Raw genomic sequence first — 17,060 nt, 5'->3', positions numbered from 1 at the left:
GAGTATGTGTGCGTGAGGGCAGGTGCCTGTGGCAGCCGGAGGTGTCAGAGGTCCCGAGGCTGGAGTGACAGGCGGTTGTGAGGCACCTGGCGAGGATGCTGGGCACCAAACTCCAGCCCTCTGCAAGATCAGTAACCACCAACCATCTCTCCAGCCCCTTCTACCTCAGCAGGACAAACAAAAGGAAAGCTCTGTGTGTGTGGGAAAGACGGGCTCGTGTCTAGGGACAGTTTACCAGTCCTCGTCAGAGAACCACTGAGGAGATGGGATCTGGCTTTGCAGCTCATCTTTTCACAACAAGGAAAACTGACAGGAGTAATGGACATAAAGGATTATTAATTCGGATTATTAATCTAGACAAAGTCATGTTTACCTTAAAATTTCCCTACCTGTTTAAGATGTTGACCCTTAAAGCTTCTAACAGGAGTTGCCGGAGCGACCTACTTCTCTACTTGGGGATCCATGGAACTAACTGCTCATGTACCACATCCGTTCTCAATACAGCAACTGTGTCCTCCAGGACGAACACACACCCTTCCTAACCGCTCCGAGAATGAGAATGCTTACACTATAGCCTAGAAAGTGTACTTCATCTCTTCCCCCTCAAAAGCCTTTTTTTCTTCTTCTTTTTCAAGACAGGGTTTCTCTATGTAGCCCTGGCTGTCCTGAAACTTGTTCTGTAGACCAGACTGGCCTCGAAATCACAGAACTCACCTGCCTCTGCCTCCCAAGTGCTGGGATTAAAGGTGTGCACCACCAGCACCAGGCTCAAGAGGCTTTGAATTCCACGAATACACCTACTTCCAGCGATTCGCAGAAAACTCTGCATGAATGGATGACTTCACACATTCATAAAAGCAATCGGTTTTGACCTGAAAAAACCTTTAACACACTAGATACATACAGAATATCCCACTGTGGGTTGCACCCTAAAAGAATTTCCTATGTTGATAAAATACAGTAAGAAATCCAAGGCCTGGAGAGATGGCTCAGCGGTTAAGAGCACTGACTGCTCTCCCTGAGGTCCTGAGTTCAATTCCCAGCAACCACATGGTGACTCACAATCATCTGTAATGGGATCTGGTGCCCTCTTCTGGCGTGCAGACATAACACGGTATACATAATAAATAAATCTAAAAAAAAAAAAACAAGAAAAAAGAAAGAAATCCATACCTGACTAAGAAGTTGTCCGTGAAAAATGTTGTTTACAACATTCAGAACTTGCTCAATCAGCTTCCTTTGGGAAGTGGGGATGAGAGCCGGGAACCTGGTTCCGGTAGTCTCCAGTTCACGCTGTATTTTATCCAGAAGCTCACAGAGAAACTCCTGAGCATCCTGCTGGGCGTAGCCCCGGAAGGCAGGGATCAGTTTCCACACTGAGTGAAGCATGGCAAACGGGGATACCAAGGCCCACTCTCCCGACCACATGACTTGGAACAAAGTATGTAATTCATGGCAAAGAGAACTGTACGGCGAACTCGGCTCCCTGGGCTGGATAAGCTCCATGTTTCGACTTTTCGAGGACCCGCCGCTTAGGCCCGAGGATAAACTTGGATGTCTGGAGCACACGAAGGCTTTCTCTTTCTCTTGGCCTTCATTCATCTGATGAGCTACGGCCTCTGGGACGCCGGCCGAGTGCTTACAGGACCGGGACTTCTCGCCGGCAGCCACAGCCAGCCACTGGTTCAGGTCAAGCTTTAAAAAGCATTGTCGGAAAATGAGTAAATGGCTCAGCACTTGCAGAACGGAGTTCATGTAGCAAGTGTTGCCTAGGTTCCTCAGGCCCGTCACGCCGGGGGTCACGGCTGGCCTCCGTTTGATCAGGGCGTCGCTGACTTTTCTGAGTCTCCGGTCTTCCGCGGTAGGTGACAGCGCCTTGTCTCTGGCTGGGGCGGCCGGCGGCGGCGGCGGCGGCTGCACCGGGACCATTTCTATGGTGGCAGCTTCGGTGAGGCCCTGCAGGCGCAGACTCTTCCGGGGAGGTGTGCTCTCCAGCTCGGCCTTGGCCTGCGGCTCCCACTCCTGCTGCTGCTGCCGCTTCTTCACCTCTCGCTTGGCTAGCGTCTTCTCCGGAACGGGTTCTGACCTTTTTCTTCCGACGGCTGAGCGTGCAAACCAGGTCTGAAAGGCTTTGCCCATGAGCGTCCTTCGCCTGTGCCAGAGGGCAGTGCGCGTCTGCCTTTCCTTGCGGGGCAGGGGCTGGGCACCATCGTGCGACAAGGAAGAATCGTCGCGGGCATCCACAGACGGTACCACTCTGCTCCTCTGAGCTACACGGGAGTAATTTTTACTTTTGATTGCACTTAATCGACTTCGTAGTGACTTCAGGTCTCCAGCTGCAGTGTCATTTAGAACATAATCATTACAAAGGTAACAAAAAACATACATGTCATTCACCTCGAATGCGACGGGATGGCTGCTTTCTTCAAAGTGCTTCAGTGCGTGCTCGGCGATGTACCTCCCACAGGCGATGTGGGAGCAGCTGAGGCAGGCCCAGATCGACTCAGTGGTATTGCAGTCGGTGCAGTACCATTTCTGAGGGTTGAAGATGGAGTGATCGTGGGCCAGCTGCAAATGCTCGATGTGTTTGCACTCATCCATCGTTAGTGTTTCTTCAGTCTCTCGGAGAAGAGCATCATCCAAACAGGCCTCTCCTCACAACACCCGGCGCGCCTGGGAACTAGAGCAGAGTCAGGTCAGGACCTAAGCAAAGGGTCCTCTCCTACAGTTCCCAGAACCACCGTGCAGATCGACTCCTGACTCTTACTTCCCTGTCCTGACTCGGTGACGGCCGCTGCTCTCCCTCCCTTCCCCGTGTTCTGAGTTTCCTCTCTCACACTTCACTCAGACACAGTTCACTTTATTTTCTCCATTGGTCCACTTGAAAACCTTTCCTTTCCTTTTTTTTTTTTTTTTTTTTTTTTTTTAAATTTTCTGTCACCATCTAGTGGTAAGAAATTAGTGGCCACTTTTCAATTAGAATATTTTTATCCAACACACTGACAACAGTTTCCAAAAGTATGTTTTTTTGATAAAAGATAGATAGATAGACAGACAGATGATAGATAGATGATAGATAGATAAATAGAAAAAAAGAAAGAAAGAAAGAAAGAAAGAAAGAAAGAAAGAAAGAAAGAAAGAAAGAAAGAAAGAAAACAGGGCTAGCAGTATGAGAAGTTTAAACAGGACTGAGTACAAGTGGTAGGATTCAGAGGCTTGTAACCACACAGGGCTACAGGCACAGCTCCGTAAGAGGGCGCTTCCCTAGCATGAAGCCCCTGGGTATGATCGCCAATGCCACACAACATACAGAGAAAATACAACAGAAAGTCTATCTTAAAAACTGTTGACCACAACGCATTCTTTCATTGACTTAACCAAAGCTGAACACACACTTCAAGACGGAGGTGAGTACCTAGTTACAGAACACAAGACCACCACGGCACACCATGCACTAAGTATCCATGGCAAGAAGACCCTGCATCACAATGGGACTTGCAGGGGTCGCCTCCAGGGACCTAGGAAAACTGCAAAAGTAAACTTGATTTCCGGTGCCTCCCCAAACCTCTCTTTGTAGAGAATCTGTTATCAGTCCCAACCCACACATCTCAAATGCCCATTTTAAATTTCATTCTCAGCCAGGCAGTGGTGGTGCACACCTTTAAACCCAGGCAGGTGGATCTCTGTGAGTTCAAGGCCAGCTGGAACTACAGAGCGAGTTCCAGGACAGTCAAAGGTGTACAGAGAAACCCTGTCTCAAAATACAATCAATCAATCAATCAATCAATCAATAAAATTTAATTATCTTTCTTCAAATTTTCCTCAAGTCTAAAATATGATGAAACCTATAGGAAACATGGGATTCAAAATATATCGTTGCTTGTAAGACATCAATAATTAATATACGTCAATATTCTATATACTTCTATGTACTGATGGAAAAACCTTGAAATCGCTATTTTTATTCTATGTGTATGGGTGCTTTGCCTGGACATATGGAAGCATGCCCTGTGCATGCCTGGTGTCTTTGGAGGTCAAAAGAGGGTGTTGGATTCCGTGGAACTAGGGTTATAAGCTCCCATGCGGATGCCAGAAACTGAACCTGGATCCTCTGCAAGCAAGTGCTCTTAACCACTGAGCCATCTCTCAATCCCTCGGAGTCAATCTGAATTCACCCTCCAGCTGTAGCTTAAGGGAAACTTTGCCTTCACCTCATAATACCTCTGGAATCCAGCCACCTATTGCCGAGTCTGCCGCCAACCTGATCCGATCCACAATCACATCTCCCCCAGATTACTACAGCGAGGCTCTTAGATGGTCCCCACTTCTGCACTCTTCATAATCAAAAGTTGACTTTACACACAGGGGCGGAAGGGATGGTACAGCTGTTAAGAGTACTGGCTGCTCTTCCGGAGGACCTGGGTTTGATCCCCATCACTCACAACCTGTAACTCAAGTTCCAGGGGATCCAGCATCTGCTTCTGGTCTCCATGGGTACTGCACACAAGTGGTGCACAGACATACAGGCAAAACACTCACACACATAAATTAATGTTAAATTAGACGTTTACTTCACACAGCAGCATCTTGCCTCTAGACCCAGATAACCAGAGCCTAAACCTCACACTTCAGATCCCCTTCTCATGCTGAGTCAGCAGGGCCAGAAGGAGGGATGGATGGATGGATGGATGGATAAACAGACACAGACATACACACATCTCTTCTACAACCACCCCTGATACCTGGATCTTGAAGGATTCTTGGCCTGCATCATTCCCCAAAGTGTCTATGGGCAACATAAGGTCAGGCAAGAATTCTGTGGAGGAGAACGGCATGATCATTTCTGGAGGTGACAGAGCAGCCTGTACCCTGACAGCAGACAGGTTTGAAGGTTATAAGGAAGTTCAGGCTGCTGCAGAAGAGCAGTAGGAAGAGGGAAACAGAGTATAATGAGTGCTTACTAAGCATTGCACAATCCCATTCAGAAGTTAAGAGAAGAATCTCAGGTTCTCTCATACCTACTGTTCTTCAGAAATGGATTGTCTGAACAGATGTAGAGAAAGGTCTGCTACCCAATTCCTGTGAGTTGTCCTCTGACCTCCACATGTGCACTGAAGCATGCATGAACCCAAACAAAACAACGTACTTATGAAAAATGAAGGGGGGCGGGGCTGGAGAGACGGCTCAGTGGTTGAGAACACTGGTTGTTCTTCCAAAGGACCCAGGTTCAATTCCCAGCACCCACATGGCAGTCTAGAACTATCTGTAACCCCAGTTCTAGGGGAACCAGCCCCCTCACAGAGACATATGTGCAGGTTAAACACCAATGCATATAAAATAAGAAAAAATAAGAAATGAAGAGAAGTTAAGAGCACCGGCTGTCCCTAAGACCCGGGTTCGATTCCCTGTCCCTGCACAGTATCTCACAGTCACTTGTATTCTCTAATCTCAGGAAATCCAGTACCTTCTTCTGGCCTCCAAGGGTACCAGGCATGTGGTACACATTTATACGTGCAGGCAAAATGCTCACACACCAGTAATGAATTTTTTTAACTGAATATAGTGAAGGGCTCGCAGGATGGCTCAGTGGGTAAAGGAGCACGGGGCTGGCAGGATGGCTCAGTGGGTAAAGGAGCACGCCACTAAGTCTGAAGAGGACCCGAGTTACATCTCAGGGAGTCACACGGCACGAGGACAGAGCCTACTCCCACAAACTGGCCTTTGATCGCTACATGGGAACCATAACATACACATATGCCTATACACAAAATAAACACATAGGGAGTTGGAGAGATGGCTCAGAGGTTAGGAGCACTGGCTGCTTTTCCAGAGGACCCGGGTTCAATTCCCAGCACCCACATGGTAGCTCACAAGTGTCTATAACTCCAGTTCCAGGGAATCTGGCACTTTCACACAGACAGACATGCAGACAAAATACCAATGCACATAAAATAAAATAAATAATTAAAATAAAAAAGTAAGTTTAAAATACAGAGAAAACAGCTACAAATTAGGTCTCTGGAAAAAAAAATCAGACAATAAGCTGTTTCTACCCCTATGTTTGCTATTCTGGAATAGACTCCCATGGCTACCAGCAGATTTGCCCATTTCAACGCAGCTGTTCCTTTTCAAACTTAGATGGCATCGAGTTTAGGTGCTGATCAATGATACCTTGGGCAGATGTTATTTCTGTGACATATTAAAGTATGGGAGAGAGGTGCCACAGGAAGATGGTTTTTAAAAGCATTCTTTGGGGTCCAAACTTACGATGTGGCCAGACAAATCATTCAGGGCTCTAGACCCCGCTCTCTGTCAACTGTGGCTCCAGGTGGGAGAGCAGATTGACTCTCTGGGGGCAGTTACCACGCTGGCCCCTGCTTTCCTCCTTCCCGCTCTTCCCTGGGGTGCACACCACTCACTGCCTGACAAATCCACATACCTGAGTTGTCTTGCGGTATAAACTAATTCTGGTAGGAATATCAATGATGTTACAGACATACTTACATCTATAAAACACAGAACATTTCCTGGCAATTAATAACACAGCTCTCAGTGCCTCTTAACTGCTAATAGTAATTTAAAATAAGAATCAGAAGAGAAAAAAATGACTGGGGTTATAGCTCAGTAGCAGAGTGCTTGTCTAGCAGATTCAAAGCTCTGGATTCAAACAAAAAATATTAATAATAAAATGCTATAAATTATAATCCCCTTCAAGTTGACCACTTTTTTCAGAAGTTCCTTCTTAGCCATATCAAGCTTTAATGGATGTCAAGATGCTATGATGAAGCCGGGTATGGTGGAACCCGCCTTTAACGCTAGCAGAAAGAGGCAGGTCTCTGAATTCAAAGACAGGCAGGTCTACATAGTGAGTTCCAGGTCAGCCAGCATTACACGTGGAGAGCTTGTCTTCAAACAAACAAAGAAGCCAAACTGTACGGTCTACCCTCTCCCATGGGTGTTTGCATCTGAAAAGGGATCGGATCTTTTTAAACTCTAAAGATGTGTGAACCAGACGGTGGAATCACAGGACTTGAACATGGTAGCAGAGGGGCCCATGTACGCCGTCAACTACGGAAGAAAGCAGTGTGTGGTGGACAGCCAAGGTAAGAGCAGGGAGGAAGGCAGGCCCGATGAGAAGCCAACCTGCTCTCCTGCCTGCCTGGAGCCACAGCCGAGAGACAGTTAGGTCAAGAGCCCCCAAGGCCCCAAAGATCTAAAAGCGTGAAGAGAGAGGAGGAGGGGAGCATTTTCTTATTTTCCTCTCCAGGGTTCAAAGCCCTTGTTTTCACTTGAGAACCAACGTCCGGAGAGGAGGCATTAATTCTGCTTGGCCCCCAGAGCATCAAATATATGGCTTGGGCATATTCATTTGAAAGAGCTATGACAGAACCAGAAAACTGGCGTCCTTCCCAGATTCTGAGAAACTATTCCTTGTGTGTCTATAATAGCATTAAATACTTATGATGCTCTCAGTGAAATATGCTTGTGGGGATTTAAATGATCCGTACTATCATCCTACACATTTTAAAATACGCCGCACAGGACATGAGTAGCCATTAAATGGCTGTTTAAAAACCACATATGCATCTTTAAAGACAGATGTATCTAGACATGTTATAGAAGCTTTTGGTTATTTTCCAGTGTTTAAAGACAATGAATTTTTAATTTGCTCACTGCATTAACTTGCTTAGTTCATGACTCAAGGAACAGGTTTCACAGCTAACAAATATACTTGAGAACAAAATTTCATAAAACGTCTTGTAAGAATAATGTAGCCTGAAAATGTCTATGTAAGTTCATTTCTTTAAAAGTGCTAGTCATGAGGTAGGAGAGATGGCTCCGGAGGGCCCGGGGTTCAGTTCCCAGCATCCATATGACAGCTCACAACCTGTAACCCCAGTTCCAGGGGATCTGACGCCCTCTTCTGGCCTCTGAGGGCACCAGGCATGCTACGGCCTATATAATTACATTCAGGCAAAACATCCATACACATAAAAACATAATTGAAAAGAACAGCCAGTTGTGACTGTTTTCATAAAGCAGTTTCATGAATGCGGCCAAGAAAGGGGATACATATGTGTTAGTCTCGTAGTCAGAAGTCTTTGGAATCCAGCCCACCCTCTTTGGTTTGCTACAGTTCTGTCCGTCATGTGTGTGCCAGCCTGAAGAGCCGTTTCCAGTTCACTTCCGGGATTCAAAACCATTCCACCAAGATTGCCAGTCAAGAGTGGTCGTTTCCCTCTAACTTCCTATGGGACTTTGTTGTGCCAGGGGCCAGGGTGAATCTGTGTGTTTACCTGCACACACACTCTTACTCTGCCACCCAGTGGCTGGGCTCCTCATCATCAGAGAAGGGCTATATCTCAAACATTCTCGGACATGGTCTGCTGAGATGGCTGAGCGGTTCAAGTTCCAGTAAGATGACCTGAGTTCCGTTTCTGGAACTCACAGTAGAAGAAGAAAACCAACTTCAGAAAGGTGTCCTTTGACCTTTGTACATGCCTGCAAGAACATGCGCGCGCACACACACACACACACACACACACACTAATAAGTAAAATTAAAACCCAAGGGCTTAATAGGACCCCAAGAGTATATAACAATACTGTTTTAGGCCAGCAAATTCTTCAAGCAATCAAGTAACTTTGATTGAAAATCTGTTTTGTTTTCGGGACAGGGTCTCATTATGGAGCTCTGGCTGTCCTGGAACTCACTATGTAGGCCTTGAACTCAGAGATCCTCCTGCTCCTACCTCCTAAGTGCTGAATTAAAGGTGTGTGCCACCATGCCAGGCCCCTTGACTGCAAATCATCCCCTTTATAACATTTACACCAATGGCCGAAAATAGGAAGTCATTGCATCTAGTTCCCCTGTACTCTCAAAAACGGAATGCTTCTGGACGAAGTAGCCACTCTCCCCCAGGGTCAGTCCTCATCAGTCTCTTCATCTTCTCGTGATATGGTAATTTTACTTGTTCATTTTGAGGGGCTTCCATGGCCGTCCCAACCTAACCACGCTTAATCTCATCTGACTCTGGAACTTACTGTCCTTTAGGCTGCTCTGTAGTTTGTGATGCACTTCTTGCTCAGTCTAAGTGCTGAGATGCCAAGTGTGGCAACATCCATACTTATCCATCTTAAATGTGACCTGAATCTGTGGCCCTCAAGTGCTGGCATTACAGACAGGGGCCACAGTGCCCAGCTCTACATGTCTTACTAACCTGAGTCTAGTTTGTACACAGTACGATGTGCTTTCAGACATCCAAAACAGATTTCATACAGAACTAAACTGTAACTTCTTGTTATGAGACACAGTGAGCCTGTGACTACCCATGTCCTTAACAATGTTACTGATGTAGGAATAAAAAAGGAAATTGTATCAGTTACTCAGCTGGGACAGCATACCTAATAACAGCAATCAGAGAAGGGGACTTAGTTTGTGGGTGCAGTTCACCATGGCGACAAGGTCTGCAATAGCCCGCACCATGTGGATGTGCTGCCAAGCTCTGCTTGCCAAATGCGGACGTACTACATACTACATACTACATGTTACTTGCCTTTTCTTACAGCTGCACTTGCTCTGTGCACCTTAGTGGTTTCCTACATGGTTGTTTTGAGCAGAGAACTCTAACGAGGGCGTTTTTTAGTTCAGTCTGTCTACATCTTTAGAGGCTGGAGCCTTTGATGGGGGGCACCTTTCCTACGGTCCCAAGACAAAGTACCACATGATTTCTGACACGGATGTCAAAAACACTCACTAAAGACAGCTCTTTAAGAGGTGTGCTGGGAGAACTGGACATCCATACATACAAGAGTGAAGCTAAGGGGCTGGAGAGATGGTTCAGTGGTTAAGAGCACTGACTGCTCTTCCAAAGGTCATGAGTTCAGTTCCCAGCAACCACATGGTGGCTCACAACCACCTGTAATGAGATCTGGTGCCTTCTTCTGGCCTGCAGGGACACATGCAGGCAGAATGCTGTGTACATAATGAATAAATTTAAAAAAAAAAAAAAAAGAGTGAAGCTAGATCCCTTCTGTCTCAGCTTCTACAAAAAAAAAAAAAAAAAAAACTAGAAAAAAACAACAAAAAACCCAAAAGACCTGAACTCTAAAAATGCTGGAAGAAAAAGTAGGGGAAACCCTTCAGGATTCAGGTACAGATAACACCTTTCTGAATAGGACTCTGGTCACTTAGGAAATAAGGCCAATTATGCACAAACAGGACTCATGAAATTAAAATGCATTTCTACAGTCAAGGAAACTGTTGACTATGTTAAGAGGCAGCCAACAGACAGGGGAAAATCTTCACCAGCTATGGATCTCAGAGGATTTATATCTAGAACACACAAAGAACTAAAAAACTAAACAAGAAAACAAGCAACTCAATTAAAAATATATAGGGTGAAGTGATGAAGAGAATTCTCAAAAGAAATAAAATGGAGGGCATATGGAGGGCACGTCTTTAATCCCAGTCCTCGAGAGGCCGAGGCAGTCGGATCTCTGTGAGGACAGCTTGATCTACAATAGTGAGTGCCAGTCTCAAAAAAGAGAGAGAGGAGAGAGGAGAGAGAAGAGAGAGAGAGAGAGAGAGAGAGAGAGAGAGAGAGAGAGAGAGAGAGAGAGAGAAAGATTTTGTTTTTCGAGACAAGGTTTCTCTGTATAGCCTTGGCCGTCCTGGAACTCACTCTGTAGCCCAGGCTGGCCTCGAACTCACAGAGATCCTCCTGGCTCTGCCTCCCGAGTGCTGGGATTTAAAGGTGTGTGCCACCACCGCCTGGCAAGAAAGAGAAAGAGAATGGAAAAAAAGGAAAGGAAAGGAAAGGAAAGGAAAAAGACACCACCAAACAGCTGAGGTTGCAGGCAAGCGGAACACATAATCACTGCTGAAGGGATGTGAACTGCCGTTATGAAAATCAGCGTTCAGTTTCTCAATAAGCTAACAACAGAACTTTTGCGGGTCACATTTCTACTGGGATTCCAGTCTTCCACACTTCCACCAGAAGAACTTACTAAACTCGGAATTACAGCATTTGGGGCTTATCTAGCCCGAAGGGCCGAACTCTTGCAAACCACTTCCAAAGGACGACAAAGCACTTGGCCAGGGAGTCCCAGCTACGGCCCCACCTCTTGGTACCATTGGGACCAAATGTCTGACAAATGCAGCTTTGGGAAGGAAAGGTTTTCTTTGTGTTTCTGGCTCCCAGTTGGAAGGCACAGCAGCAGAAGCAGCTCTCAGCCCTGACTCAACAGCGCGGGGAACAGGAAGCAAACCGCAGAGAATGCTGGGGACAGGGAGAGGGTATTACCTCTCCCAGGAAACATCTCTGGAAATTCCCTCAAAGACATAAAGAGGGTACATGGGTGTCCCCTCAGGTGGCCCCAAATCCAATCAAACAGACAGTGAAGATTAACCATTACAGTAGCTATATTTTCTTCAAAAATCAGTGTTTCAAGGGGCTGGGGAGACGGCTCAGCAGTTAAGGGCACTTACTGCTATTCCAGAGGATCTGGGTTTTAGTTCCCAACACCCACATCATAGGATGTCTGAAATGCCACCTCCTGAGAATCCGATGCTCTAGCTTCCAAGAGCATTTGTGCTCGCATGGGCACACACATACGTGCAATTAAAAATAATTAAAATAATTTTTAAAAAACCTAATACTCCGCCAGGCAGTGGTGGCACACTCCTTTAATCCCAACATTCAAGAGGCAGAAGCAGATGGATCTCTGAGTTTAAGGGTAGCCTGGTCTATAGAGCAAGTTCCAGGATAGCCAGGGCTACATAGAGAAACCCTGTATCAATAAAACCAAGAACCAAACCAAACCAAACAATAACAACAACAACAACAAAAACCCTAATATTTCACTAGGGCTGGAGAGAAGGCTCAGCAGTTAAGAGCACGTACTGCTCTTGCAGAGGACCCGGGTTTGGTTCCCAGCACCCACAGCTCAAAACCATTTGTAACTCCAGTTCCAGGGATCCAATACTCTCTTCTGATCTCTGTGGGCACCAGGTTTATACTACACACACACACACACACACACACACACACACACACACACACACACAGGCAACACGCACCTAAAATAAAAATACAATCTTTAAAAAATTTAAAAATATATGTTTCACTACAAATTCCAGTTTTCTAGGAGGTGGAGAGAGGGTTCCCCGGTTAAGAGCATTGGCTACTTTTGCAGAGAACCCAGGTTCAGATCCTGCACCCATGTGGTGGTTCACTACCACTCATAACTCCAGTTACAGGGAAAACGACCCACTCTGACTGCCATGGGCACCAGGGATACATACATGCAGGCAATCCACTTACACACATAAAACCAAATAAATAAATCTAAAGACAATTTTAATCATTTAATTATCTTCAACATAATGACCTTTTTAGCCGACCACTCCTTATATGAGTCCTTCTGTGACTTGGAAAGAAAGCCGGGTGTGGTGAAATATGATTACAAACTTTGGAAGTTTCTACAAGGTCAGGGACCAAAGGTCAATACCATGAATAATACAATCTAAATCTTCTAATTAATGCCACTATTGGCTCTGTTTTCAGATTCCTTGAAAAACAGGAAAATGAAAATCAGGAAAGCACCATGAAGAAAAACCAGAAACACAAAGTCGGCGAGTAAATTACAAGTCAGTAAGACAGCGGGATTTCCGGAAAGAGTTAATTAGAATTAAAATGTCAATCGTCCCTAAATTATACCGCATTAACTCCTCCTTAGCTCAAATTGTCAAATAATTATCTAGCATTTATGTTTTATATAATTCCGTGTTATAAAAACAATTTTTATAATTATCATGAAATTAAAGTCTTGAAAGACCAAAAAGTAAATTTTGAAGTCCTTTACATGGTATATTATTCAAATCACAACACCACGTTCACTTTTCTACGCTCGTACATCTAGATATTTCCCAGATATCTTTTGTTAAAATGTTTTTATATTTAAACGGCCATGCTGACTTCCATTTTTGAAAGATGTGTGTAAGTGGAATGTGAACTAGTGTTTTACAGGAAGCAGGCACACAAATTTCATATAAACATACAGTTTACTTCAACTAAGAAAATACACAGATAGGGATATACCGCAGATGTAAAGTGTGTATAGAGGGCCCTGGGTTCAAACCCAGGTACCGCTGTCCGCTGTGTTACAGCAATCCTTAAAGTCAGGCATTGGGACGCGCGTGCCTATGTCTTCCCAGCACTCAAGGCCAGGATAGCAAGTCTGAGAGGAAGCTGGGTTGCCTGGGAGACCTTGACTCAAGGGGTTGAGGGGGGAGGATCTGGACACTTCCCTCAGGGACACATGTTAAAGCAGGCAACATGTTGAATCTCTCTTTTGGCGAAGGTAATAATTTTTATAATATGCTCCGTCTTTTACATTTTTACATTATGGTTGTGTGTGATCACGTGCATGAGTGATGTGGGATAGGAAACAGACATGACATGTGAAGGTTGCAAGTCTATCCCCCCCCATTCCGGAAGTCCCTCCTCCCACTGTGGTTTCTGAGGAATAACACTGAACTCGGATCCTGGTCTGCTGAGCGATGCCACAGACTGGAGTTTCTTTTTACTGGTAATAACTTCAACATATCCTTTAAAGACAGTTACAAGTTGGAAGACAGCCTTTTCCAACAGTGAAAAACAGGAGGAAATGGGTCAGTTCAGTGGGAGGTAGGCTTTAGGAATTATAAATTCCTAAACAGTTACGTGCAGTAAATGCAATAGTTATGTGCATTTTCATAAGGGTGAAAATAACTTTATCCATAGCTAATAGTTAATTAGGTAAACTCTATCTACTCCTTGTAAATAGTCTTCTATTTACTCCATGCAACCACTGCAGAAGGCTGGCCTCTTACAGAGATGTCTGTAAAATGCCCAGGGTCAAAGCATAGTGTTTGGTGGACAGAAGGGGGTTCACTAGTTTTGAAGGGACAAATTTTTGAGTGAAATGAACACAATAGATCTCTGACTCTCCCTGTTCCTCGCTTATTCCCATTATGTGCTTTGACACCTCTCTATGTCAATCATGATGTATCTCCTTCCCTTTTCTCCACAAGGCTCTGGCGACTCTTTCTTCCTTTAGAAATAGAGAATCTATAATTACCCTGATCCTCCTCATTAAGCAATAAAGAATTAGCCTTTCCCTGGGCTGTCTTTATATCCTAGCTGAAGGGTTTTTTGTTTGGTTTGGTTTGGTTTTTTTTTTTTTCTGTTTTTTGATAAAACTAGCACAAAGTAAATTCTGCCTCCAGGCTAGTTGAATTCCTTACTTCTATTTCTACTTATAAGTAATTAATTGGGGGTCAATATTATCAGTGTCACACCAATACATTTATACATCAGCTTCCTGAGGCAAACCTCACTGTTCACTATTGTGAAACATTAAAAAACAAAACACTGCATTCAACTATGGGTCTAATAAATTGAATTAAAATACGTTTTGTATAAAATACCTATATCCGCTACATTTTAGTATGTTTATGATGTGAGCTAACAAATACATCCTTAGACACACACACACACACACAGAGCTTTTCTCCCCTATGAGGGGCAAAATCACATTAGGAATGAAGTCTTAAGGTTTTAGTGTCTGAAAATGCTGTGAAGAGCTGGGCAGCGGTGGCGCTGGCTTTTAATCCCAGGCATAGACTTCGAGGTCGAGGCCAGCCTGGTCTACAGCGTGGAGTTCCAGGGCAGCCAGGGCCACAGAGAAAAACCCAGAGGAGAGCGGGGGAGGGCACGGGCCAGGGCTGATGCACCATTAAAGTAGCCAAAACACTCAAACATTCTGTACAGTATCCATTGAACTATTTGTTCAGTATCGTAATGTCTCAAAATCAGTTTGGGAGAGTAACAAATGCTAGAATAAAAATAAAACCTAACACCACTGTATAAGGCTGGGAGTGCTGACTAATCTCTGTGAGTTCTAGGCCCGCCGGTGAGACCTTGTCTCAAACAATAAACAAACATTCCAACAAAACTACTACGGAAATCTGGAGCTCGAAGAGAAAACCCGAATGTGCCAAATGTTTAAAATCTCTTTCAACTTATCCGAGACGCTAAATTAAAGACAAAACAACTACGCGTTCCAAAAAATACGGTTTTAGGGCAAATGGGTAATGAATCTCATTGAGACTGTGAAATCTTCAAAGATGCGCTTAACTCCTGTTTGGCTATGCATGTGATTACAAACACAGTCAATTCTTTCCCTTCTGTTTGCACTAAACCGCAGTTCTGAAGAAACCTCACACTGAAATTGCCGGCTCAAAGCCTCATCCATCCCTACTCCGGTCCCACGGAGAGACCTATCTGGTCTCAACAGATTAAAAAAGGAGTTCAGGAGCAGGAGGGACGGAAGCTCCTATCTCCACGCTAATTTCACAGCTCGGCTGTTTGCAAAGTGTTACAAATGAAGGTTTAAAAAGGTGGGAACGCTGGGGGTGGGTGGGAGGGGGGCAGTGATCCTTCCAAGTCACTAACGCTATCCTACCGGAAATCATCCAGCTACCAGGAGAATTTACATCGGCTTCATATTCCACTCGAAACAATGACTATTTTTCACTTTTTTTTTTTTTTTTAAAATCTCAAGGTGGCGGCGCGTCCTGTCCTCTAACCCTGAGCGGTCCCTTCCCCTTCCTCACGGGGACGTAGTCTTTATCACTCCTCTACCGCGCCTTCCCCGCACAGAGAACGGCTTTTAAGAAAGCTTGGCACGCCACCAACTCCGGCACAAGCCCGGGGGTCGGTGGGTGGGCAGCAGGTGCCGGCGGCCCTGAGAACCGACCCCAGGCAGGGACGGCGACTGTCCCACCCCCCCCCCCACCCCGGCGATCGGAGCTGGGCGACGACGGGACGTGGTTCCATGTCCCCCCGACCCCGACGATCGGAGCTGGGCGACGACGGGACGTGGTTCCATGTCCCGCCGACCCCGGCGATCGGAGCTGGGCGACGACGGGACGTGGTTCCATGTCCCCCCGACCCCGGCGATCGGAGCTGGGCGACGACGGGACGTGGTTCCATGTGTCCCCCCCCACCCCCCCCCGGCGCTCTGCACCGGCAGCCCCGGCCCCGGCCCCGGCCCGCATCCTCCCCGCGCCCTTCCCCTGGCCGGCGCTCGGGGGGTCCACCTGCAGCAGCATCTCCGGTACCCGGGATCGGGAGGGCGGCCAGCGGGGCTCCTCCGGCCGCAAGGCGCCAATTCGAAGTCCGCCGCCCTCGCCACCGCGCGCCTCCGGGGGGGGGGGCGGGGGGCTCGCTCCCTCCGTCCGTCCGTCCGCCCGCCGGTCCGCCGTCCGTCCACAGCCCGCCCCCTTCCCCCCCCCCCCGTCTCCTCCCGCAGGATGCGCCCCCGGGGCTGCCTGCGGGCGGGGGGAAAACTCTGTCAGGGGGTCCTGCCGCCCGCCCCCCCCCCGCCCGGGGCTCCCGTCGGACGTCCGCTCCTCCGGGGGAGGCTCGCTCAGCCAACCGCCGCGGCCGCGCGCGCCCCCCCTCGCCACTCACCGGCTCGAGCCCGAGCGGCCATCTTGGCGCTCGCAGCGCGCCCCCCGGGGGGGGAGAGCCCCCCCTCCCCCCCCCCCTCCCCCCCCCCCCCCTCCCCCCCCCCCCCCCCCCCCCCCCCCCCCCCCCCCCCCCGAGCCGGGACGCGTCTGGACCGCAGGGTCCCGGCGACGTCAGCGGAGACGCGAGGCCACGCCCCCCCGTCGCCACGCCCCCCCCCGCCGCGAGAGGCCCCGCCCCCCCGCCGCGAGAGGCCCCCGCCCCGCCCCCGGCCGCCCAGCACCAAAGCCGCGCTGGGCCGAAGGATGCGAGCGAGCGGCGGGCTGTCGCGCATCCCTCCCACGCGAGGCCCGTGGCTCTCTGCGTGCCCAGCAAAGCTTCCTCTCTCTCTCTCTCTCTCTCTCTCTCCGGGCGGACTCCTCCACTTACCGCAGCCGGCGAGGCCGGGAAGAATAAACCCAGAGTGAACCGCAAGGCGTGTGAGATGCGGACCATGCCACAGGTGCGTGCTCGCACACAACTCCCGGATTTTTCCACCGCGCGG

The 17,060-nt window shown here is 47.5% G+C and overlaps 1 protein-coding gene across 3 annotated transcripts in view; it reads right to left on the bottom strand.

The window, feature by feature from the left end:
• The window catches only part of Usp44 (ubiquitin specific peptidase 44), a 28,677-nt gene extending 12,095 nt beyond the window's left edge, over nucleotides 1–16,582 (bottom strand). For 2 of the 3 annotated variants that reach the window (XM_052753134.1, XM_052753136.1), the window contains exons 1-2: nucleotides 16,520–16,582; nucleotides 1,174–2,680 (exon numbers count right to left, since the gene is read on the bottom strand). In XM_052753134.1, the coding sequence (XP_052609094.1) occupies nucleotides 1,174–2,601 (1,428 nt within the window). In that variant the 5' untranslated portion in view covers nucleotides 2,602–2,680; nucleotides 16,520–16,582. Of the gene's footprint in view, nucleotides 1–1,173; nucleotides 2,681–16,146; nucleotides 16,261–16,519 lie in introns of those variants that run through there. The other variant, XM_052753135.1, reaches the window with a different exon arrangement.
• Nucleotides 16,583–17,060: the final 478 nt, after the last annotated feature.

This window comes from Peromyscus californicus, unplaced genomic scaffold (genome assembly GCF_007827085.1).
Source record: "Peromyscus californicus insignis strain IS unplaced genomic scaffold, ASM782708v3 Scaffold_24__1_contigs__length_46423439, whole genome shotgun sequence".
NCBI lineage: Eukaryota > Metazoa > Chordata > Mammalia > Rodentia > Cricetidae > Peromyscus > Peromyscus californicus.
Note: the sequence above shows the minus strand (reverse complement) of the source record. Positions and strands in the feature narration are given on the sequence as shown.